General features: G+C 35.9%; 1 protein-coding gene across 3 annotated transcripts in view; it reads left to right on the top strand.

The window, feature by feature from the left end:
• LOC100888014 (prolyl 3-hydroxylase 1) overlaps window positions 1-24,931 on the top strand; it is a 56,586-nt gene that overhangs the window by 16,941 nt on the left and 14,714 nt on the right. For all 3 annotated transcript variants that reach the window (XM_030992876.1, XM_030992875.1, XM_030992874.1), the window contains exon 6: window positions 22,854-24,434. In XM_030992876.1, the coding sequence (XP_030848736.1) occupies window positions 22,854-24,434 (1,581 nt within the window). The remainder of the gene's footprint in view (window positions 1-22,853; window positions 24,435-24,931) is intronic.

Raw genomic sequence — 24,931 nt, 5'->3', positions numbered from 1 at the left:
ATCAATGATTGAATGATCATTGAAATGATTATTAGACCATGGGGAAAATAGAGGGGCTTGGTGTAGACCATATATGGAAAATTGGGGGGGGGGGGGGTACATCTGTACTCTCTTAGGTTGTCAATGACCTATAGAACGTTTGCTGACAGGGGCATTTAGTCTGTAAAAGTACAGATGAGTTTAATACCATCCTTCTGTCTTTCAGTCTCAGCAGACTCTGCAAATGTTCTTACCGTAATTAACTTGATTTCTTTATCTTACATTTACGCAGCCTTCGAAAACAGGCGCTCCCAATAAAGTCTTATCCCAGGTACAGGTAGGTCCTATAGCTTACGCTGTTGAAGTTGTGCGGTCGTTCCCTGGTAAATCAAGCATAATGGCTCTCAGCAACCAATCTTGGTTCCTAATTTCCTTTAGCCTCTCTTCTGTCTTTATTTACATATTATATTTTTGCAAGTTACAGTACTTCAAAGTTTAAAGAGTTTACAAATATATCTTCCCAATAGGTTTTATCCCAGGTGTAGCTGATTATTGATCTTGTGTGCGGTCAGTCTTTAGCAAATCAAGTGCAATAGACATCCCTATTATGCAATGAAGTAAGATGGACAATATAGTCACCTGATCAGTCACATGACCTTGGGATAGCAGTGTGGGTTTTGTTAGATTGCTTTACTGCATTTGACCTTGATTGACCTAAAATCATGCAGGAATCAGGTGTGTTTACACTCTTCAGCCTGCAACCCCTCAACAATAATCTGTAATTGTAGGTTAGATTGTGAATCATCACAGGCAGATGAAAATATTTAAAACTGATTCAATTATTGAACTTTTACGTTTTGTCTGAAAGCCCTTCATTAGCTGCATTTACTTTTCAACCAAAAATCATTGATTTTTCTTACATTCGGCACGAACAAATCAAAATCAAAACCTTCCCCCCCCCCCCCCCCCCCCCGGAATTTTTTTTTTTTAAATGCCTGCTTATGTTTCACCGATTTTGTGCAGTGTAAAAGCAAACTTCGGTAAGATACACATTTTTGCTCTTATGACTCTCCTTTCTTTCGTGCTAACCCCAAAGTTCCCAACCAATACGATTTTTCTTAAGATTTTTAGAAGTAAATATGACAGTAGGATGTTTCCTCAATAAAATACCCTTACAAAAAAATAAAAAATTGTGCAGGGTGCCAAAAATTCTCCCTGAATCGGTATGAGCAAACTTCAACAGTTTTTTATTGTTTTTTCCAGTATTGTTAATGGATGTGTAAATGGGCCTATGTATAGCTTGACAGGTAATTATCTAAATGTTATGGCATGTAGTCACACAGAGGAAAATCATTTAGCTAAAAAGTAAAGGTTAGGGTAGTGGTCTCAATTAAAGGTTTCTTTATGCAATGCTCATTCTGTGAAAACTCCCCATGTGTGAAAGGGGACTTTGAATGATTTAGGTCAGTGCTTGTCTCGTCTCATTGAGCAATTTCTAGCTCATTAATTCACACCTGACGTGATGCAGGATATATGTCTCTAATGAAGCAAGAACCAACCTGTGGGCTAGTATAGGGTAATGACTGGACCTTGATCCATACCCTCGAGCTCGTCACTCCGTCAGATGAGATTGATATTTTTGCTCATCAAGACATTGATCTACATTTGCCACACTCAACCCAGGTGATGAAAACGGTTACCTAACATGAATTAATTCCTTGAAATGCTAGAGCGCTGTAATGGCAGCACAGCTAATTAAGCCTGGGTAATAATCTCAAAGTTTGGAGGCGCTTAATTGTAATTCATGCTTTATGAAAGCTGGGTATTATTATTATTATTATTATTATATCCATTCCTATGTTAGCAATTTGTGGACAATGTCATAAATTAACTTTAATAAGTAAAACATTTCACTGGTAATCACTTTGATAAATTGGGCATACTTCCCTCAGAAATAATTTTTTTTTTAATTGTCTGCATTCAACTAGACTATATTTAAAAGATGTGTCTGATTGGAAGTGAAGGAAGAGAGAAAAACATGATTTATGAGTTCTATTTTTTACCTTTGTAAGGGAAATTTAGCAACGCAAACTCTTGTTAAAAGTATGAGGCATCACAAGTCAGGTATTCTGTTGAGTGAAATCTTCACTGAATCTGACAGGGATTTCCTGATGTTTATTTGTCAGAGACACAGATTATGATACGGATATGAGGAGTTTCATCAGCAAATTAACTTTAATTATTAAATCTTTAGTCCAGGACTGTAGACTGGTATTATTGTTACATATTTAAGTCAAGTACGTTTGTGCTGTCATGCTGGATTCAATCTGTCACTTGCGGTTGCTACTCTGGACCAGTAGCATCAGACTCTAGCAATGTTCACACGTGGGACCGTTGTAGTTTTAAACGTTAAAGGTGATACAAAGTTTTGGTATGGGGTCATGAATTTGGTTCAAATGAACATATTGGAAGCATATATATGCAATCCTACAATATTCAGTGATCGTTGTCGGGGTTGAAATCGAGTCTAAAGTGATGAAATTGTAAATAATAAACTCTTTATTTTGTATAGCGCCCTCTCAAGGTCAAGATATTAATTAAGCTATAAAACAATGTTATTTGACTAAAATCGACCGATTTGCTATTACCGTTTGGAATATATAAATCAGATCTGCATATTCTGAGATTTTTATAGTCGCAGCTGCCAACGTCTGGCCTGTGGCGCTATTTCAAATTTATCAAAATTTATCGGGAGCACCGGTAAATTTTTATAATCAATTTTTCTCGAAAGCAGAAGAGTGTAAGTGGCTAAAATTGTTAGTGCTTATAATACATCCATAGGGGCATCCAAATATATCAAAATTGTAAAGAATCACTATCCAGCCAATTTTCAAAATTTACCAAAACTTTGTAATACCTTTAAGTTAGCGAAACCTTTATGAACAATGATGAGGGTTCACACAAGGGTTCACACAAAATAATGCATATTCAAAGTTACCTACATACAAGCAGGGAAAATATTGATTTTAACCACAAGCTCGCATAACTTGAAAGTTAAATGCGTCCCGCAAAACACATGGCTTTGATTGAGAACCCCCTGCTGGTCGTAAGAGTGGCACTCATCTTAAAATTTGTGTGGTCATAATTTAACTTTCGGAACCATGAATGCATCCTCGAAATCCCTAACTACAAGGTAACTTCAGGTTTAAAACCCCAACCTAAACTTAAAGTTAACACACTATTATGTGAACCTTGCTTCTGTGTCATTGAGTAGGACGTTTGACCTTCAAACCGCTTCCTGTCTGGTGACCAGTACCATCAGAAGTCAATTTCCCACTTGCTGTTACCATGACAACTCATAGGAAGTCCCCCCTGAACTTGTTGCACCAAACTTGTTAGCAGGTGTAGTCTAGTTAGGGTGCGTTTAATCGACACTTTTTCACCCTAGAATCACGGTTTCTAAAGACGTTTAGTTTAAAACGCAATGCGTTCAAGCAATTTTTTCGTCGGTCGTAAAAATAAACGTGTTTGAAAACACAAACATGAAACGCTGAAAAAGATGCGTTTTGTATCATGATTCTGCAGAATCACGGTCGCTAAAATTCGATTGAACGGACGGAGTTTTCAATCATGATTGTATGACGGAGCCTGTTCCGGTTTGGACAAAAACCGCGCGCCTGCTTTTCATGCAATTTGCGTTTACTATACCATGCTCTTTATCGTGGCCTGTTCCGTTATGTTATACCTTGTTTTCCTCTTTTTCTCTTTCTGTCTTTCCTTATGTTATTCTTTGTTTCTTCCTTCTATTCTTATGTTATTCTTTGTTTTTTTCCTTCTCTCACCTTCTCTTATGTTATTCTTTATTTTTATAATTCTATCACTTTCTCTTTTGTTATTCTTTGTTTCTTCCTTCTATTCTTATGTTAATCTTTGTTCTTTTCCTTCTATCAGCTTTTCAAATGTATTTCTTTGTTTTTATAATTCTATCACTTTCTCTTCTGTTATTCTCTGTTTCTTCTTTCTATTCTTATGTTAATCTTTGTTTTTTTCCCTTCACTCACATTCTCTAATGTTCTTCTTTGTTTTAATCATTCTATCACTTTCTCTTTCTGTCTTTCCTTATGTTATTCTTTGTTTTTCCTTCTATCACCTTCTCTTATGTTATTCTTTGTTTTTATAATTCTATCACTTTCTCTTTTGTTATTCTTTGTTTCTTCCTTCTATTCTTATTTTAATCTTTGTTCTTTTGCTTCTATCAGCTTTTCTTATGTAATTCTTTGTTTTTATAATTCTATCACTTTCTCTTCTGTTATTCTCTGTTTCTTCTTTCTATTCTTATGTTAATCTTTGTTTTTTCCCCTTCACTCACATTCTCTAATGTTCTTCCGCTTTTTTTTAATCATTCTATCACTTTCTCTTTCTGTCTTTCCTTATGTTATTCTTTGTTTCTTCCTTTTATTCTTATGTTATTCTTTGTTTTTCCTTCTATCACTTTCTCTTATGTTATTCTTTGTTTTTATAATTCTATCACTTTCTCTTATGTTATTCTTTGTTTCAATCATTCTATCACTTTCTCTTTCTGTCTTTCCTTATGTTATTCTTTGTTTCTTCCTTGCATCACATTCTCTTTTTGTCTTTCATTATGTTATTCTTTGTTTTTATAATTATTCTATCACTTTCTCTTTTGTTATTCTTTGTTTCTTCCTTCTATTCTTATGTTATTCTTTTTTTTTTTTTTACTTCTATCACCTTTTCTTATGTAATTCTTTGTTTTAAGCATTCTATCACTTTCTCTTTCTGCCTTTCCTTATGTCATTCTTTGTTTCTTCCTTATATCACCTTCTCTTACGTTATTCTTTGTTTTAATAACTCTATCACTTTCTCTTTTTGTCTTTCCTTATATTATTTTTTGTTTCTTCCTTCCATCACCTTCTCATTCTTTGTTTTATTATTGCGATCTATGCTCAAAACAGCAGTCGACAGTCGGCCGTAAACAATTCCAAAAAGCGCGCGCCGAAGTTGACCTATACTTCCTGGGTCAAACTGCGAGGGTGATGCGCAGTGGCTGGGCTCGAAATGAGCTAGAATCAGTGTTGATGAAAAATCGCTTGAACGCTAACCGCAATGACCTTGTTTTTTGTAACGGCGTTTTGATTTGTGATTCATGTTTGTGATTCTAGCTTCGAAAATTCGATTGAACGCACCCTTACACGACTCTTAATGTTGTGAATTTTTCAGCTGAAAAGCTGTCATAACATTTGATAATAAATTAGTTGGTCAGTGACAAGACATGATTAGAAAGAAAATTTGAAAAAATGTGATGCCTACAGGCATAGTGTTGTCACCAAACTGTTTTTGTCCAAAATATTGACTAGGTTTCAGAAATTATTTATTTGCTAAGAGCATGGTCAGAGCCTGGTCTTTGTAGGGATAAAAAATTAAAAAGAAGTAGGTTATCTAATAGAAATGGGTGATGGTATCTGGCTAATTGCACCCTATATTTACTTCCTCTTCAAAGGGAAATCTTTCTGTAACATCTCCCTTTTCTCAGCAGGAAAGGAACAGGGCACTATTTCAAGGTCAAAGATTATCGCTAGCATTAGAAGCTAGCTAGTCCTGTCTTTTTAAATGATATTGTTTTTTAGATTTCCTATTCAATAAAGCGGCTTTCACAAATATCCTTTTACTAATAAAGGGGTTCCATCCCACAAGGGAACATGAGCATTTGTCTACATCAAGAACCCACTTCTTGTAATGGCCAACATTAAACTGATTGAATCCTTGCGCAGCAATGACCATTCAGTATGAGGGTTTGAAAATCAGATTATTACTAAATGGATTGCATTCACTGAAGTCGATTATTATTCATGGTCAATATTTTCCCACTCAGAGACATTTTCAAGCCCTTGTTTTTAAAAGGGAAGTTTTAAATTAGTATTATCTTTCAAATGCTGCTGGAATTTAACCTTTACATAATTTAGGCCTGCAAATGGGACATAGTACTTTTAAAACACCAAATGATAACTCCTAAGCAGGTCCTGTAAAGAGTAAAGAGTAGAGTATTTTGTCTACACTGCAATACACTTTTCTGCAGATTCATTATATTGACTCTCTACTATTTGAAGCCTGTGTTATCATTACATAACCCATTTTTATGTTTGTCAAACGATTCATCTGGTTGATGTAGATGGTTCCCACCCAAAATAGGTCAAATCTGACTTCCTATCAGGAAACAAGGCTGGAGGACCATTAGATATTCCAATATCATCCAACCTCCACACTCCATACACAGGATATACAATATATGGAGACCAGTTACTGTACAGGTGTTGCTTGATTTGTACATATATTGTAGTTAAATAGCAGATTGTGAAATATACCAAACTGATACTGTGTATAGATTAGAAATGTTGCAAAATTATCTGATTAACTAATAATACTCAAGAAAGTTGTTGCTATATATGCAGAATTATCCATATTTCTTCAGGACATTGAAATATAACTTATGGGATGCTAATTAATGGTTATTTTCCAAATATCACCACAAGGCTTTTATTAAAAGAATGTCCCTTGAATCTCTCCCCATTTGGCTTTTTAGAGATTAGGAAAAAATATTAAGATTAATATTGCCTGCAAATTACATCATGAAATTCTGTGTATGTGAGATTGGATGTAAAGTTTTGGGGACAAAGAAGTTTACAAATTTCAGTTTTAAATTTGTAAGTACCTTTATTGGTTGTTTGTGTAGGTTATTGTTGACACATGCTACAGAAAAATTGACTGAATAGTTTTGCTGTGATCCAATTTATAGGATGAAATTATAAAGGTGTCATTACAAATGTAGCTGCATTTACAGTTGCAAGCCAATTTTCATATATTTTTCTCACGTTTAGAAGTAATCAGGCAACTACCGGCAAACACAACGAAAAAACGAAATCTAAAAATGCACCTCTGTACTGACTACTCTGGAGTGTTTTTCCTTTAAACTCCAGCAGAAATTTCACTGATTTTTGCAGTGCAAATGCCCGCTCTTGAAACATTGGTGAATGATTAAGTTTTTTGATCACGTTACTCTCCTCACTTAAATGCGATCACATGCAGAGCAGCAACAAGTCATGCATTTGCACTTCTCATCCAAAAAAACATAATGAGCAAACACCAACATTTTTTTATTGGTTTTTCCATTAGTTTAAAGGGATCGTTTAACAATGTTAAATCTGAGATGCACGGCTCTTCGTGTTATCAGTGTCTGTGATATGGTGTAATATTGAAGCCCTAAAAACATCGCGCTTCAAAATGATCAAGGAGTGCCTCAAAAAAGTTTTAAAAAATTGAGTGACCGGTTTTACCAAACTCGTTTTCCTCAATAGACTGTAGTGTTTATGAAAGCCGTGTGGCAAATGGTTTTCAAAATTTGTAATTCCTTTCATGAATATCTTGATAATCAGACAGGCGATCGGCTTGTAAAAGTCAAGGGGTTCCTGACTGACCTAAAGGCTTATAATTATCATGGCAGCATGAGCTAAATCCAGGATTTTGTTTCAGAATCTGAGACAAAGTTACCTAATCCCTTTAAATAGCAGTCTGTATTAGGCAGACGATTTTTCAAAAGCGTGTTTGGGCTGGCTAAATCGACCTATTTATTTATCTGCTTATGATATCCTGTGCTTGTTTCTTTTGTGTCTGGGAGCTTTAGCAAGAAAACTGGATTGATGAGTGTAACACTTGTGCGATACTAGTTTTTATGATAATTTTTATAATAGGATGTAGAATTGACAAGTCGGGAGGTTTCACAGACAATTTAATGCTTGTGATCTTGACAGATTTCCTTTTTCAATTTCCTCGTAATTAGCCTATCACTGAGTTTGGAATTCTATGTAAATGTTAGTCATAGAGAATGATATAGTTATTCATAGACTACTGCGAAAGAAATCACAATATTAAATATTTAGGGTATAATGTCTTCTTTCTTTCATCAGGAAAAGGGTTGTTGTTATTCCAATGTGCTGAAGATTTCAGGCAATAATAGTCCCTCGCTCCACATTGGTCCCTGTTCCTTAAATTCAGTCATAAAGGCAAAATTACAGTAAGTGTCAAACAAAATGTAAACTTTCACATACAGTTTGCAAATGGTTGCAGTTTCATGCCTTCAAATAATAATCACAATGCTTTATTTTGTTGCAATCCACAGACTTATATTGGAGGGGGGGGCATATCATTATTAATGTATAAAAGTCGCCGCTCGCATCACGAACCGTTCTCTCCGCGCATTTCCAAGCGAAAGTCAGTTCTGCAGAAAACGCGTTTAAAAGATAGGACTTTTCGAAACGGTAATTGTTAGACTTTAGAATCGATTATATTAAAAATCAATGGGACTACTTGATAGCTTAGGTCTTAAAGTTGTATACAGTGTGTTTAGCTTTTCTTGAGTTGGAGTATTTCTGCTACAATTGGTTTGTAAACAGAGAGGACGGTTCGTGGAAAAGATAAAATGCCCGATCACGCTACGCGACTACGTGACAGTGTACAAAATGAATGGAAGGCTCTGGTACTGCGTGCAACAGAGGACGGTTCGTGGTGCAGACAAATCTTATAATCGCTGAGCGGACCCTTTGTGATGATTACGGTATTACATAACCAAGCATATTCACGCTATAAATTTTTAAAGGATGTACAATGTAGGTAACCATGAGTACATGCAAAAAATGAAAAAAAAATGAAAAATTGAAAAATAGCAAATTTTGCTAGAGAAGACAGTTCGTGGAGAAAGTGACGAAGTGTCTGGTTTGATTGTACATTACTTTTGTAAGCTTTGTACATTTTTACCACGATTCATCAGAGCATTGGAGTATTTGAATTCAAGCTGTTAGTTGAGATAGTACCACTCTACTACAATTACCCTGGTATCTGTTCCCATTTTGTTATTTTGGCCTGATTTTGATGCGGAAACCAGATGGTGCGAGGGTTGGACCTTTATCATACCCCTTTCGGTCTCGGGAGAGGGAGGGGGAAGAACTGTGCCTACTCAACAAAAATATGGGTAATGTGTTCATATCGGCATTCATAGGGAGATGGGGATTAGTATTACTAATGGGTTATTGCCATTTTGTCTACAGCCAGTTTGTTTATTACCCAATTGGTCTATTCCTATTTGGTCTGCACCCAGCCCATCTAGGGGTCTACTATCCACATGATCTAAATTCATTTCATCTACTTATCATTTAGTCTAATGATTGATTAGGCTAATACCTAGTCATTTGGTCTAATTTCCATTTGGTCTTAGTTCTTGTAGACCAAACGGCAATTCACCTTACCAGTTTAAGCATGTTAATCATCTAAATTATTGTTTGACAACTTGAAAGTCCCTTCCTTTAATGTGTATAAAAAGTAGAAAGGGGGGGGGGGGAATCTTCTTTTTTTATTGTGGGGAAATATTGTAAACAGTTGATTGCACTTACAGCATTTTTAAAGGTGAAATTCATGATACAGATTGCCCTTTTGTCCAATCTTCGATTTAACATTTCTTATAATGACATTTGACAGTCAATCCTTGTATTTGCATACTTTTTATTTATAAATCTGTGCAATAATGTTCATTTTGAAGTTTGGACAAATGTGAATTTGCAAGCCTCTTATTCCTCAACCTTGAAAAATTGACATGCACCAAAATCTACAGGCCAATATATGAAAGCGGTTGGATAGGGTTGGCATGTAGAAAAAGAAAAAAAGTGGAAGTTAGAAATACTTTTTTGAGAGGGAAGATTTTAAGTGGAATGTAATGAATCATGGCATGGTGCCTCGGTGGTATAATAACATGAGGTCAATGCAACTGCTGTGAGCATGAATTTATGAATTGATGTGAAGAGTTTTGATCTCTCTTTCCAATTTCATGTGAATCATAATTATTCTCAACAAGGTCCCAACCGAACCCTTGGGCTCTGAATCCCTAGTATCAAATTTGTCAAATATCTTAGATTTTCATGAAACGGAGAACATTTCCAGTTCTAAATAGCAGGTAGGGACCTTGCTCAAAACCACATTTTATTTCAGCCTCAACTTTAATGGTTGTTTATTGTGAATTACCTAAAATTCCCAGGACCTAAATAAGTCTATACTTTGCTAGCATGTTCATTCTTTTTTATAGAGTGAATAAACTTTGAAATTATATTTGCCACTCAGGCAAAAGAAACAGGATCACTTAAATTATGCTGCAATGAAGCGTGGCAATGTGGATTGAAAAAGAGTTATTTTGAAGTATTGAACTTGATATTTAAAACATTCTACTTCAGAGCTGACATTCACTTATATTTGTATCATTCTTTTGCATCAACACTATTTTCTTTCTGCTGTTTACATTACCATTCAAAATGGAACCTGAGATTTATTTTCCTTTGTGCAAGTTTTCATTCTCTGATAATCCAGAAGTTGCTTTGTGTCACTTTAGCTGATAGGAAATATGGGGAAACGATTTTAGCCCCTCCCAGTCGATTCAGTTGTCACTATTTGGCCATGATTTGATCAGCTGGGCGCCGTTTGAGCCATGAACCCTGCCCCAGGACTGGAATGAGAGACAGAAAAATGTTATTTATTGTTGGACCCACAATGTATGGTTCTCAAATCACTTTTACAAAGAAACATTTCACATTGAACCTCCTGATTTTTGTGGTAAATATTTGGTGTGTTTGTTTCAGTAAAATAAGACCAACATTTCTCGAGATATTTCCTCAACCGAATAGCCCGCTAATTACAACTGCGGGCTGATGAGGACACAAATTAAGCTGGCTAATTTGAGATCGGTGTAGCAGCTGTAGCTAAAATAGCAGGTTATTTTGCAACTTCGGTCTGATGAAAACAGGCCTTTTGCTCCTGTGTAGTTTTGTCACAGGAAAAAGACCTGTTAGTCCTTATAGCACATCTAGATATTTTCAATTTTGGGATGAAATGTTGAAAAGAAGATGTTTGTCATTGGGGACAAATCACGTGGACTAAATTTGTATGATGTTTTTGGATGTTGTTCTGCAGTGAAAAAAATACCCGGGGGCTCAGGGCGAATTTGCCCCCCAAATGCCCAAAAGAGCCCCCGTAAATTTGCATAGAGTTCAATGCAAAACAAATTTTTGAGTGTTATTTTTATGCAGGCAAGCTTGAAAAGTAGACCCGAAAATAAATATTATTTTTTTCCCTGTTATTCTGACCAGGAGATAATGATCAGGCCCTAAATCGAAAACGGTTTTATTCAAAGATGCCCTTTTTTGGGAAGGGGGGGGGGGTGGCAGGCTAAGTGTAATTCTACAGCCAAAGATGGCATGAGGAAGGAAGTGAGGGTGAACAGATGGACCGAGTTAGTCCAGTTAGGAGATGTTTCCCCTGAGATATCAACTCTTGACAAAACTTTGACCTAAAAGTATTTTTCACCCTCCCCTACCCCTCCTTTCTCATCTCAACTGGAATGCAAAATGAAATTATTTCATTTTAAGTAACTTCCTTTCTACTTCAGTCAGTTCAAGTGGAATTAAAAAAAATATTTAATTGTTTTTCCTGTTGTTGTTGTTGTTGTTGTTTTTTTTTTGGGGGGGGGTGGGGAGGAAATTACTTGTAATTTTTATTTTGCATTATGTTTCTTCCTTTAAGGTCCTTTAATGGTATGCATACTGAAAATAAGTTTAAAGGCTGCTTGGATCTTAACTTATTAGTGACAATCATATGGGGTTCCTCTTTCTTTGAAACTTGTTAATGGAAAATATGTTATTTATATTGAAAACTTTGATTTATTTACTTATAGCCTGTATTCCTTTAGATATTTGTAGCTTTGTTTTTTCTTCTCACTTTCTTTGATACATCACCAAGAAATAATCATTCAGTTGTTCTCACGACCTTGCCAAAATTGAAGTAGTTACTTGATAATGTGTTTGAAAATTTGTGAGAAGAACCTTTACTTTTAATATGAAATAAATATTTTGAGGAAAACAAACTAGACTGCCTAGTACTACAGGTATTCTCATTATTTCTTGTTCTAGTACACATTCAAGGTTATTTTATTAATTTACAATCGAGAGAGCATGAAAAAAAGAAGAGGTTCTTGGTATTTGGAAATTAAAGTGGAAACTACCATGTGGGAGTATAAAATGCGTTTCACTTTTCTTGGAATGCATGTAGCTTCACAAAAGTTCATTTACCTTGACTGTCTGTAGTGTAGTATAGAGATCATTCTAGAGCTTAGTGCTACGTGGCTTACTGTGAGCTCAGATGAGAGGTTGACATTGGACCTGATTTGTAACATCATTTAGTTCTCCCACATGCTTGATACCATCCTTTTTCTCTCTCTCAGTTTGCTCTCACTCCTTGTCTATCTGTCTTTCTTTCTTTTCCTTTATATTCCTTTATATTTAACTTGATTACCTTGCTTTCCTCTCTTTCTCTCATTCTGTATTTTTCTTTCTTTCTCAACTTTTTTCTACCCCCTGCCCCCTTCTCTCTCTCTCTCTCTCTCTCTCTCTCTCTCTCTCGCTCTCTCTCTCTCTCTCTCTCTCTCTCTCTCTCTGAGCTCTCTCTCTCTCTCTTTATTTCTCTCATGGTTTATCTGTTTTCTTTCTTTGAAAAAGATATTAAGATTTTCTTGGGTACGATAACCGTACATTGTATCAGCGTTGTCGATCACCTGACATAGCTTTATACTCTTCCTCATTATGAACCCCTCCCCCCCCCCCCCCCCCAATACACACAAAAGGAAATTGAGGGATGAATGTCCTGTTAATCAAAGTGTCCTCATTTAGTATTATGTAATTGTTTCTCAATTGAAGTGAAAGCGGTAATTCAAGTGCAAATGTAATACAACACTTTTTTAAACTTGCCCAGTTCTTATGTAGGACTCCTACTCGACTGACATGAGTTTTCGTCAGCAAACTAAGACCTGACCTTTTGGAAATATAATTGCACTTTTCTAAGAAGTAGGCCTATTCGGGATGATTCTACAATCATCATGGGTAATCAGGATAGACATTTCTAGAACTTGCCTTGACCAAATCTGGTTCTTCAATTTATCTACTATAGGCCAATTTCCAACGAAGAAAAAGCAAATTGATATATTTTTTAAACCTAGTATTTGCACTACTTGAAAAGCCAATAAAAACCATTCATATTTGTTAAATTCTTCTTTTGTGTGTGTGAGTTGTGTGAATGTGGGACTTGTCGTTGCTCTGCAGTCTGCATGCAATAGCAAGGAAGTGAGGAAAGTCACTTGAGCAAAAACCTGAAAAATTCACCAGCCTTTTGATATTGAGCATTTACATTGCTAAAACCAGAAGACTTTCAGCCAGTGTTATACAAAAAAAGTAGAAAGCATTCTAATATTACCTTGTCAGAATTTGTATTCTTCAGTCAAACCTGCTATAGTGACACCTGCATACAAAGATCACTTTTTGTGTTTCCCTTAGGCGGTTGCTATAAACATGTTTGACTGTATTTTGAATTACAGGTACACAGTAATGACACACCTGGGGATATAAGGAAGTGCAGTAATTTGATACTGACTCAGTGACTCCTAATTTTGACACATTGACACTTTTTATTGACACCCTTTGTTGACACACCATACCTGCTAATAATGTTGAAACAACCTTAGTTATTCACGTCTGGATAGTAAATAATGGTTAGATGCGGCAGGTTTTCTGACTCTTTGTTTTGACACACCCTGTACCTGTTCACAGTGTCAAAACATCCCTCTTCACCAAGTTCACCTATTGATACCAGAATGAATCCTCTCTCAATCATTGGTGTCTATACCTGCAGGCATGGAAACAGGAAGACCTCCCCCCCCCCTCATCCTTTTACCATAGCAACCCACTCCCTGGAGCAATAATACCTCCTCCGATGAAGGTCAAAGGTCAGGGTCATGTACTTGAGTGTATCAATTGATGTAGACTTTGGTGCCAGCCACTTGAGGGAGGTGGGCTTCAAGTGATCAGGAATTCAAAGGGATATAGAGAGGATGGGTAAAGTTTTATTCTGTTTTAGAAGTGGATATTATTTGATGATTTGGATGCCTTATTCAGAGCTTGGCACCTGGGTCATCATTTGTTATGAGTACTACCCAAATAAAACTATTCATTATGCCTTGTTTTGTGTAGCACCGGGCATCATGCGATTTGAAGAGCAGTCTGTATTTGTCGTCCAGTGAGACAGTGTCCAGTTGCCATGTAATTTCTCTCATTGCCAAGCAATAGGACAGCCGCCAACGTACTTTGAAACTTAAATTCCATCTGATTATCTCATCAACTATTGCAAAGTTCAAATAGACCAGTCCATCTGCCTTTCAATTTACAGAAGTGTAATAGCTGGCCACAGTAAGGAAGGTTGCTTAGGATTTATATGGGGCAGTGACAAAAATAGGGACTACAAGTCTACAAGGGAGTACAGAACAATTAGACCCAGAAAAGCTTAAAATTAGGTATGGAAAAGTTAAAGAGAGCCAGGGGGAAAGACAATAATATACAACATTGCCCCTGAAATGGTTTTCAAGAGCTGCCATGAATCAAAGAAAGTTGATTTTATGTTTGTTTTGTTTTTAATGTAAGAGTGTTGCAATTTTGCTTGCTAAGTATTTTTGGGGGTCAACATTATATAAGGAACAGTATACAGGGGACTGTGTAGTGTTGTTGTATTAACACAAGATGATGATTTTAGGAGAGGTCACAGGTTCAACTCTCAGACAGACCACCATATATTACAGATAAAAGGTTCTACATTATTTAATGTTCACCCTCGTGCACCTCACCACACACAAATACTGAAAACAGCATCAGTATCAACAAAAAAGACCCCCCCCCCCCCCCTAAAAAAAAGGATTTTTTTTTTTTTTTTTTTTTTTTTTTTTTTTTTAAATAATTTTTTTACCTGTGGCTGTGACTGATGGTTTTAATAAATCTCCCCTTCACCTACTTAGTCTGCTTATGTGCATAAATTACATGAATATGTATAACGTTCACATTCAAAACAGTATGTTTAATAGTATTTCTTCTTGTATTTGTGGAGAATAGACCCTTCTCCCCTTCCCCAGGTTTTGTAGTGGGTGACTAGACAGGGGCAGGGACAGACAGATTGTTGAGTCTAGTACCTTTTATTCTTTTCCCTGAGGGGGAAACATTTCATGATAAATATTTGGAAAGTTGTCAACATTTATTGGTTTTCATTTCAATCTCAGTCAGCATCAGAGAAAAGATGGACAAAAAAATCGGGTTCATGAGCGGAGTGTTATGTCAAGATCTGTTTCAGTTGATTTCCGAAACAGCTGTGGAAATCGCAAAGAAATATGAATTTGATTGGATTATGAAGACATTTTGTAGCTCAGCAAAATGGCAATCAATTTTGCAGACCTCTCTGTAATAGGATAACAAAACATTTTGATTTACTTCAATTTGATAAGAGTTATTCATTGGTGAATGAAATGGGAGTAAGGGAGTTGGCGAGGAGGGGAGGGGCGTGTTCCCAGAAAAAAATAGAGCCATTTATTGTGTTTGTCTGGAAATCACATACTAAGTACCCAATTCTCCAGAAAGGTTGTATTTAGTCTAATATGTTTCCTAAAGGATATATTGGAAAGAATTTTTTTTCTACATATTGTCGAAGTACATTGAATTATCACAGAATCTTTATTTTAATGATTATGATTTTCTTTTTGTTATTTAATAAGTAATGAGGAAGCTTTTGGCCAGGAAAAAGGAAATTAAGACAATTTTATTTGAAATGTTCAGAGATTTAGATGTATTGCTAAATGTCAACAGAAATTGTTTCTGTCAATTTTTCAAATATCCTGGTTCTGCAATATTTTTAGCTGTGAACAAGTTGCAACAAAGAATTTTTTAAATAGTTGCATATTGTTTAGTGCAGTGGCTATAATGAAGTGTATTTTCATCACTTTTTTTCTTCTTTTTTAAAGCTTTATTGAGTGTGTGTGATCTAAAGTTGTAAATAACTTTGAAAGTTTTTAAACTAAACCCCTCAAAAACAATATGGAAGCTCAAGTTTGAGTAATTATTTCTCTTTGCAGACTTTGAGTTTCCAAATATGTTTGAGGGATTTATAATTAGAGGATGTAATTGTACAAATACAATGTGGAATTATGAAAAGTGAAATTTTCTTGCCAACTTGTTCCAGTGAGAACATGTTTTTGTGTGATTTTGATATATATGTCTGTCTTTGGTTAATCATACTTCAATCTTTATCAAGAACTCTTTTTAAAGTTTGTATATTTTGTATGTCTTTTTATTATTTTGAGTGTGTTTCTTTGTATTATTTTCACCATATTTTGTTTTTCTCATTAGGCACATGTATTTTTCTTTTTGTATTTTTGTTCTTCTATTTTAGTTACTGTAAGTGAACACAACTCATGATAAGTAGAGTGATTTTTTTCTGTCAACTTTAGAAGAAATATTTGCAGATGTTTCAGTAAAATCTTCATTTTGTGTGTAGGTTGTGTTTCAACTTCCAACAAAAATCTTTTTTTTTTTAAGTATTTGCTTTAACTTTCAAAGTAATGAATCATCTTGCCATCTTGCCGTCTGTGAGTTTATACAAAATATTGTTTTCAAAAAGTTAATACTTACACTGTATATGGCTAATATGGGGGATGTGTTCCATATTAATTTTGTTTTTCTTCTTTCTTTCTATCTCAAATGAAAAAGAAATAACTTGATGTAACTTTTTAATAATATTTGTGATACCAGAAATAACCCCTGTAGTAAATTTGGTTTGATTTTTTTTTTGGTGGTGAAATAAATGAATATTCATTGCCAAGTTTGGTTTGGTAGGTTGCAGTAGCAGTCTATGGACTGATTGCACAGTGTTTACTGTTTACTAAATGAAATTGGTCATAAAATAGGATCATTGATTAAAGAATAAAAGAAAGAAACTTAGGAAGTACATGTAGGCCTAGTTCACATACATAATCATTACAAATAAAAAATAAAAAACTCACTTTCATTCTTGTGTTTAAAGCTAAAACATTCATAATTATGCAAAATAGAAGTAAAGATCACTCAAATATTTGGCTAAAAATATGGTTTATGTCATATGTTGTACAAGGCACATGGCCCAGAATAGCAGCCCATGTTATGTTAAAATGTTATGCTCTTTTAGTTCTACTCGTTATAAACGCATTTTGAAATGTGTTGTTGGATCGTGAAATGTGCTGTTAGGTTGTAAAATGTGAAACTTTTTTATATTCTTGGCAAAAAAAATAAACAGAAAAGGAGAATATATTTCAACAAGGATTTGGTCTGTTGCAAGTGAATCTTTGGGGGGTCATGGGTTAAAGGTACTATGTCCCATTTGCAGGCCAAAAAAATGAAAAGGTTAAATTCCAACGGCATTTGAAAGATAATACTAATTTAGAACTTTCCTAAAAAGGGGGGGGGGGGCTTGAAAATGTCTTTAAGTGGAAAAATAACGACTATTAGTTGTCGAATCGACTTAAGAGCTATTGAGCCAGTAAGTAATAGTCTGATTTTCAGACCATTGTACCGAATGGTGGTATGTTTTATGCTGCGCAAAGATTCAATCAATTTAATTTTGACCATTACAAGAAGTGGGCTATTGATGCTCATACTCTTTAACAGCTCATTTTATGTATGTAATTATCAAAGAAGAAAAGAAGCCAGTCAGTCACTCAATAGTGTCTGACAGTGAAGTCTAGCAAGTCAACTGGTTTCCTTGCATAATTTGAATATTAGGACACTGCTAACGTTTAAATTTCACAGATAACCCAAACCTGATATATTCATAATGCCTGCAAAGTTCTACAGAATTTGATGTTGGCTGCAAAAGGGACATACTATCTTTAAGATATGCTCACAGTTTGTTAAGACTGAAAGGATTTTAAAGGGCAGTTGGTTTGCGTAATGTGGACACAAGAAGAATATAATGTTTACTGACAGATCGTGGGAGACGGGTAGAGGGTTGGGGGAAATTGGAAGAAGAGTGATGTGATGAATAAGCAATGATGCAACAATGTGGGAAGGAGAGAGAGAGAGAGAGAGAGAGAGAGAGAGAGAGCGAGAGGGAGAAAGAGAGAGAGGGAGAGAGAAAGAAAGAGAGAGGAAGAGTGCAAGATAGGGAAGGATGAGGGGAGAGACAGAAAGGTATACACAACAAAGATAATTATTAATGGATCTGTAGTAATACATACATTGTCTTTTTGGATCTAGAAGGGCTTTAACTTTGTGTTAAGTATATCAATTAAAGATAAAGTTAAGTTCTAGTCATGTGATTGCATTGTGAAAGAAACATTGTGGAATCGATCAGAAAAGGGGGACCATCTAGCATATAAGTATTGGTGCAAACTGCAAGGTTCTGGAGTCTTCAAAATTATAAAAAAATTGGCCCAGTCTTGGTAAAGTAACTGTACACAGAAAGATGTATATGGGACTACACAAACATGCGGCATAAAAATCGGGCCTTATTTTTAAGCTGTTACTTGTCATATTTAGAATATGAAGGCATTTGAAGAGCCATATTTTTCAGTTTTCAGGGATAATTTTCTCTCTGATGTTCTTCCACACTAATTGCATGATAACAATGATAACGCTCACAAATTATGTTTCACCTCTCTCCAGAACATTTAAGTAGTTAACGCTTTTCTTGCTCCAAACAGACACAATTATGTACTAGTCTTTATCCTTACATAGTGCCACTTGGGACAAAGTATATTTTTGAACATAGTAGGATATGTGAGGAAAACTATAAGGAAAGAGTTTGAAAGAAAAGTATGTAAAATCTTGTGAGATCACTGAATAACATGCCTTTAAGTCTTTTTCCAAGTCTCTCTTTTATATCAGTGCCAATTAGTGGAGGGAGCTTGACCAAGGAAGAAAGGCCGGGCCATATAAAAGAAAAGCCGTAAGTCCTTTCTCTCCTTATCCTTCCTGCAAATTTATTTGAATATTCAGAAAAGACTACATGTTGCAATTAAATGCGATAGAATTTCCTGGCAAAACTTTTGTTTATGATCCAAGCATTAAAGCAGATCAATTATGCAACTTCCTAAAGAAAGCCAATCCTAACTTTTTGACTGATGTTGAAGGTAATAGCAACACAGAGAGGGTGGAGGAAGACTTCAAGGTTTTATTTACATTTGTAGATATTTGTGCTAATTTATTGATAATTTGTTTTCCTGTTGATATTACTCAGAATCACAATAATTGAATTTTTTTTCAAAAATAGGAACAAATAAAGTTCAGATTTTACTTTCAAAATTCTTTCTTTGTGTGTATGGTAACATTGAAATTGTTCATTGCTTAAGACGTTTAAGTTTTATCTCATCATTATTTTAATTAGATCATGTAAATGTATTTAACACAACTCTCTATTTGCGAAATATGCTTGAAGCATTTATTTTAGTAATGAATTCTACAAAAATGTCAAGGAAATTTGCTTTGTATGTTTAAAATGCTGCATGCCTTCTCTCACATACTTTTCATGGTAAACAACAATAACCAGGTGTTTTTGTTTGACATATTTATTTTTGTTGTTTTAAAAGAAGTTAAATCTTTTCAGCCTTTGATATTTATGTATGTTTCGTCTCTAATTATTCTTTCAATCTTCCTAGATTATACATTTCTTCTCATTTTATAAATGGCTCGCTGCATTAAAATTACATTCATCCGCCATGGGGGTGTTTCACAAAGACTTGGACTTAACTATGACAGGCAATTCATGCCACTGGTTGCTCTTGCTATTGGTCTCTCAATTACGATCATTAGATAATATTTTTTCCTTCAATTAACTCTTTGTTTGCTTTGTTCGCCGATTTGCACGGACGTAGGCGTGCCAACTTCGCATTTTTGCACAGATGTATACGAGTCAATTAGACATTCATAATACCGCTCGCAGTGTGTAGCCACGCGTTGCGTTTACTATTGTTTACATTGTATACATCGCACACTTTCCGGTAAACTGTTTTTCTTCATAGTGTTACATTCGAAATTACCGTGTATTTAGCGGTTTTCTTTGGATTTTTTTTACTGATGTTACGATGGCACCTGCTGGAAAACGTCAACGTGTGTTTAGTGTAGAGGAGGCTCGAGATCTTGTTACTATGGAAGCATGGAGCATGGACTCTGATTCCGACGAATCGAGCAGTGACGAAGACTCTAGTGATAAAAGTGTTCCCTGAGAGTAGACTGATAGAATAAGAATGAATAAAAATTAATGAAAGAGCTAGAGATGACAGCAAGAAAGAGAGTAGACTGATAGAATAAGAATGAATAAAAAAAATGAAAGAAGGAGATAGAGATGACAGCAAGAAAGAGAGTAGACAGTGATAGAATAAGAATGAATAAAAATAATGAAAGAAAGAGATAGAGATGACAGCAAGAAAGAGAGTAGACTGATAGAATAAGAATGAATAAAAATTAATGAAAGAGCTAGAGATGACAGCAAGAAAGAGAGTAGACAGTGATAGAATAAGAATGAATAAAACTAATGAAAGAAAGATGTATCCTGTCTTGCCGTCATCTTTATATCTTTCTTTTATTATCTTTATTCATTCTTATGCTATCAGTGTTTACTCTCTTTCTTTCCGTCATCTCTATCTTATTATTATTATCATTTTCCTATCTATATGTACCCTATGTCTTGCCGTCATCTGTATATCTTTTTCTTATTATCTTTATTCATTATTATGCTATGAGTGTAATACTCTCTTTCTTGCCGTCATCTCTATCTCATTATTATTATCATTTTCCTATCTATATGTACCCTATGTCTTGCCGTCATCTCTATATCTTTCTCTTATTATCTTTATTCATTCTTATGCTATCAGTGTTTACTCTCTTTCTTTCCGTCATCTCTATCTTATTATTATTATCATTTTCCTATCTATAATTATGTACCCTATGTCTTGCCGTCATCTCTATATCTTTCTCTTATTATCTTTATTCATTCTTATGCTATCAGTGTTTACTCTCTTTCTTGCCGTCATCTCTATCTTATTATTATTATCATTTTCCTATCTATATGTACCCTATGTCTTGCCGTCATCTGTATATCTTTCTCTTATTATCTTTATTCATTCTTATGCTATCAGTGTTTACTCTCTTTCTTGCCGTCATCTCTATCTTATTATTATTATTATTTTCCTATCAATATGTATCCTATGTCTTGCCGTCATCTCTATATATTTCTCTTATTATCTTTATTCATTCTTGTGCTATCAGTGTTTACTCTCTTTCTTTCCGTCATCTCTATCTTTTTATTATTATCATTTTCCTATCTATATGTACCCTATGTCTTGCCGTCATCTCTATATCTTTCTCTTATTATCTTTATTCATTCTTATGCTATCAGTGTTTACTCTCTTTCTTTCCGTCATCTCTATCTTATTATTATTATCATTTTCCTATCTATATGTACCCTATGTCTTGCCGTCATCTCTATATCTTTCTCTTATTATCTTTATTCATTCTTATGCTATCAGTGTTTACTCTCTTTCTTTCCGTCATCTCTATCTCATTATTATTGTTATTTTCGTATCAATATGTATCCTGTCTTGCCGTCATCTTTATCTCTTTCTCTTATAATCTTTATTCACAGTAAAGTCCTTTCATTTCATATCACTATTTCTCTCTCATAATGTCTCTCACGTCCGTTCTCCATATTTTATTCATTGCATACTCCACTCGTCAATCATTTCTGATAATAAGCTCTCTCACAATAAAGTAAATGGAAAACAATGCAATATAGTTTATATTTTAAGATTGATTCATTCTTTCTTTGTATATCTATGGCTGTGATAAATGTACTTGAAATCAATTTTATTGAGGGGTAAAGAAGGTGAGAGAACAGATGCGGTGAACATTCATAATGAGACATTTCAATAAGATGCTGATTATGTCATGTATATCACATATAATATATTATGCCTATACCATTTTTACATGCTCATACCAGTGGGCAAAATCAATAACATTCTCTTATTTCTTATTGACTTATCATGGCACAACAAAGAAAAACATCCCCACGACGTCCCTTTTCATGCCCCGCTAAACCGGACATTGACAATAACCTGGGGTAATAGGGATTTCAATGGGCAGATTAGCCCATTGTCAAGGGTGGCTGAGCGGGGTACTTTCAAGTCTCTCCCTATTGAACTTCTTTTCTTCAACAACCTAAATACTAACCTTCTGAATTGTTAGAATACTTGAGCAAGGTATGTAAAGAAAGGTAAGAAGTCCACCTTTCTAATAGATTCGATTTGAAGATGTCTTATCATTGCTAAATAAGAAATTCTAGAGGGATAAAAAACTGCCGTAAATAAGAAAAATTAAACATTATATAATTATGATTATTATAAAAATGATAATTCAAAATATAACAAATGACGGTTCATCGAAAAGCACGTTTTCCGGTCTACAACTTTGCTGCACAATATTTTTCATCATGATCATCCAGTGAAGAGTTATAGCCTCTTGATTCAGCAGAGTCAATAAAGATTCCCTCGAAATGTGTGACCCTAAAAGAATGTGGCACAGGGGGGTTTTTTAAGTGGCGCATAAAGAGTTAATGAACTATCAAAAAATAAACATTCTGTAGATTTGTGACCACGATTTATACGTCCCTCCAGAGACCAATGCCAGTATTATGGTAAGAGCAAGCAGTGGCATGAACGGCCTGCCATAATTAAGTCCAACTTAGAGTCGATCTTAGTCTTTGTGAAACACCCCCATGGACAGATGAATACGACTTTAATGCAGTGAGCCGTGTGAAAAAGGAGAAGAAATATATAATGTAAGAAAGATTGAAAGAAATTGATCTTAGTATTTGTAAAACACCCTCCATAATATATATGAAAGTAATAATTGTTTTCCGATGTCTTCTCTTAGTTCCTGAACCCTGATAAGGACATTGATGTGGAGGATGAGACCGGGCCGGATTATCTCGGAGCCGAGCCGATCGATCCAAACGAAGTCAACCTCAAGGAAGGTGAAGAAGCTCTCCTTAAGGAGGCGATCGGTCACGAGATGGAGAAGAACTCTGCCAAGTACTCTAGGGATCTGAACCACAACGGAGGAGAAGCATCTCCCGGGCAACCTCGTCACCAAGACAACGGGGAGGCGGAGTTTGCTCAGAGCGACGGCGGGGGCGGAGCCGGAGGAGGGGCGGGAGAGATGAGGAGTAAGATTTTAAACGGGATGAAGAAGGTGATGAAGAGCTTGATGGGGTCGAGCGAGGAGGAGAGCGAGAAGCTTCTGCTTCAGCTGGCTAAGGATCCCAAGTCAAGCGAAGCCAAAGAGACGATCAAGGTCGCCATTGAGAAGATGATGTCCAGCAGCGACGTGGACAAAGCGCTCCCTCGGGAGCAGCTGAAGAAGATGATGCAGGGTTTGACCCAAGGGACGTTGATGGATGACCCCCAAGGAAACGGGAAGAGGGAGAACTTTGACCCGGAGGCGGTAGGAAAGGACGGGAAGGAGATGGTGTTTCCTAGTGACACGGAAGGGAGGATGCTGGATGACAAGGATTACGACCCGATGAAAGGTTTGGATCAGAAGGAGTATTTTGATTGGGTGAACCCTCCAGGGTTCGAGGCAGGCGCTCCAGGGTCACTAGAAGCAGATGATCAGGATGACGGTGATGATGATGATGATGAGGATGATGCTGCTGATCAGCCTGATTACCATGGCAACGAAGATGAAGATGAGGAAATCATTGGTGACAGAGAATATTACCCTTCCGATGAAGATGCTGATGAAGAGGAATTGTCTGAAAATACAGCGATGGAGGAGGCTGAAGATGAAACCAACCCAGATGACAGTAACCATGACGATAAAACAAAAGATGAGTTTTGCTTGCCTGGGGAGGGGTGTGGGGAGACTTCCTCCGACCCAACAAAGTATTCTGAGGAACAACAAACAGACCCTGACCAATCCCAAACAGAACAAGCTCAGGAGGAGCAGAAAACTGAGGATGAAAGTAACCAGGATGATGGGAAGAATGCTCAAGATGAGGATGAAGATGATGGAACAGTCATTCAAGAGGACAAGGAGGAAAACAAAGAGAATGAGATTGAAGATGATGATAGAAAAGAAGATGAAGGGAAGGGCAGAGGAGAACATAATAGAAAAGAAGATGAAGATATGGAGAGAGAAGAAGATGATAAAAAAGAAAATGAAATGAAGAACTTAGGATATCTTGAGGGGAGAGAACATGAAAGGGAAGAACACGAGGAGGAGGAGGATGAGGAGGAATGCGATTGGAGTTGTGAGGAGGATGATGATGGTGAATGCATTGAAGAAGAGGAGGAGGAGGAGGAGCCCTGGGTGTATCAACCACGTGAGCTGACCCCAGCAGAGGAGAAGATACAGGAAGCCCTGGATACGGAGGTTACCAACGAAACCAAGACATGGATGGAGGAGATGATGAAAATTGATGACAACGCCTACTTCCTCCTGAATGATCTAACGGTAAGTAATTGTCAGCTTTACTGTGAGAGATGACTGATTAAAGCCCCACTGCACTACTTGCTTGCGCCCTCTATAAAGCAAACAATGTCTAATTGATGCCTGTTGTTCCCCCATGATCCCCTTTTTCTTATGTTAATTGAGAGCTGATTTGATGAGATAACCACCTGTCGGTGACCTTGCAGGGAGGAAAAATACCCCATGGCCAAACTAGTACAGACAGGCTTTAATCCATTGCATGCGAGAACCAAGTCATCCATGTATTAAACCTATTGGTAATAGAGAAGTCAGTAGTAAGTGGTTTAATTCATAAAAGCACCCTGCCTACACGTAATGCTCTATAGGAAACAACATCTACCTGTATTTTCAATATCCAAGATTTGTTTTATTCGAAACTAAAATACATTAATTTAGTTGTACCACTTCACTATTCCATGAAGATGTCATGAAAAAAGTTTCATCAATCCTTACTAGGAATGTCTAGAGGGTGTTTCACAAAG

This window comes from Strongylocentrotus purpuratus, unplaced genomic scaffold, assembly GCF_000002235.5.
Source record: "Strongylocentrotus purpuratus isolate Spur 01 unplaced genomic scaffold, Spur_5.0 spur5_scaffold_20, whole genome shotgun sequence".
NCBI lineage: Eukaryota > Metazoa > Echinodermata > Echinoidea > Camarodonta > Strongylocentrotidae > Strongylocentrotus > Strongylocentrotus purpuratus.
This window is presented reverse-complemented; position numbering and strand designations above follow the sequence as displayed.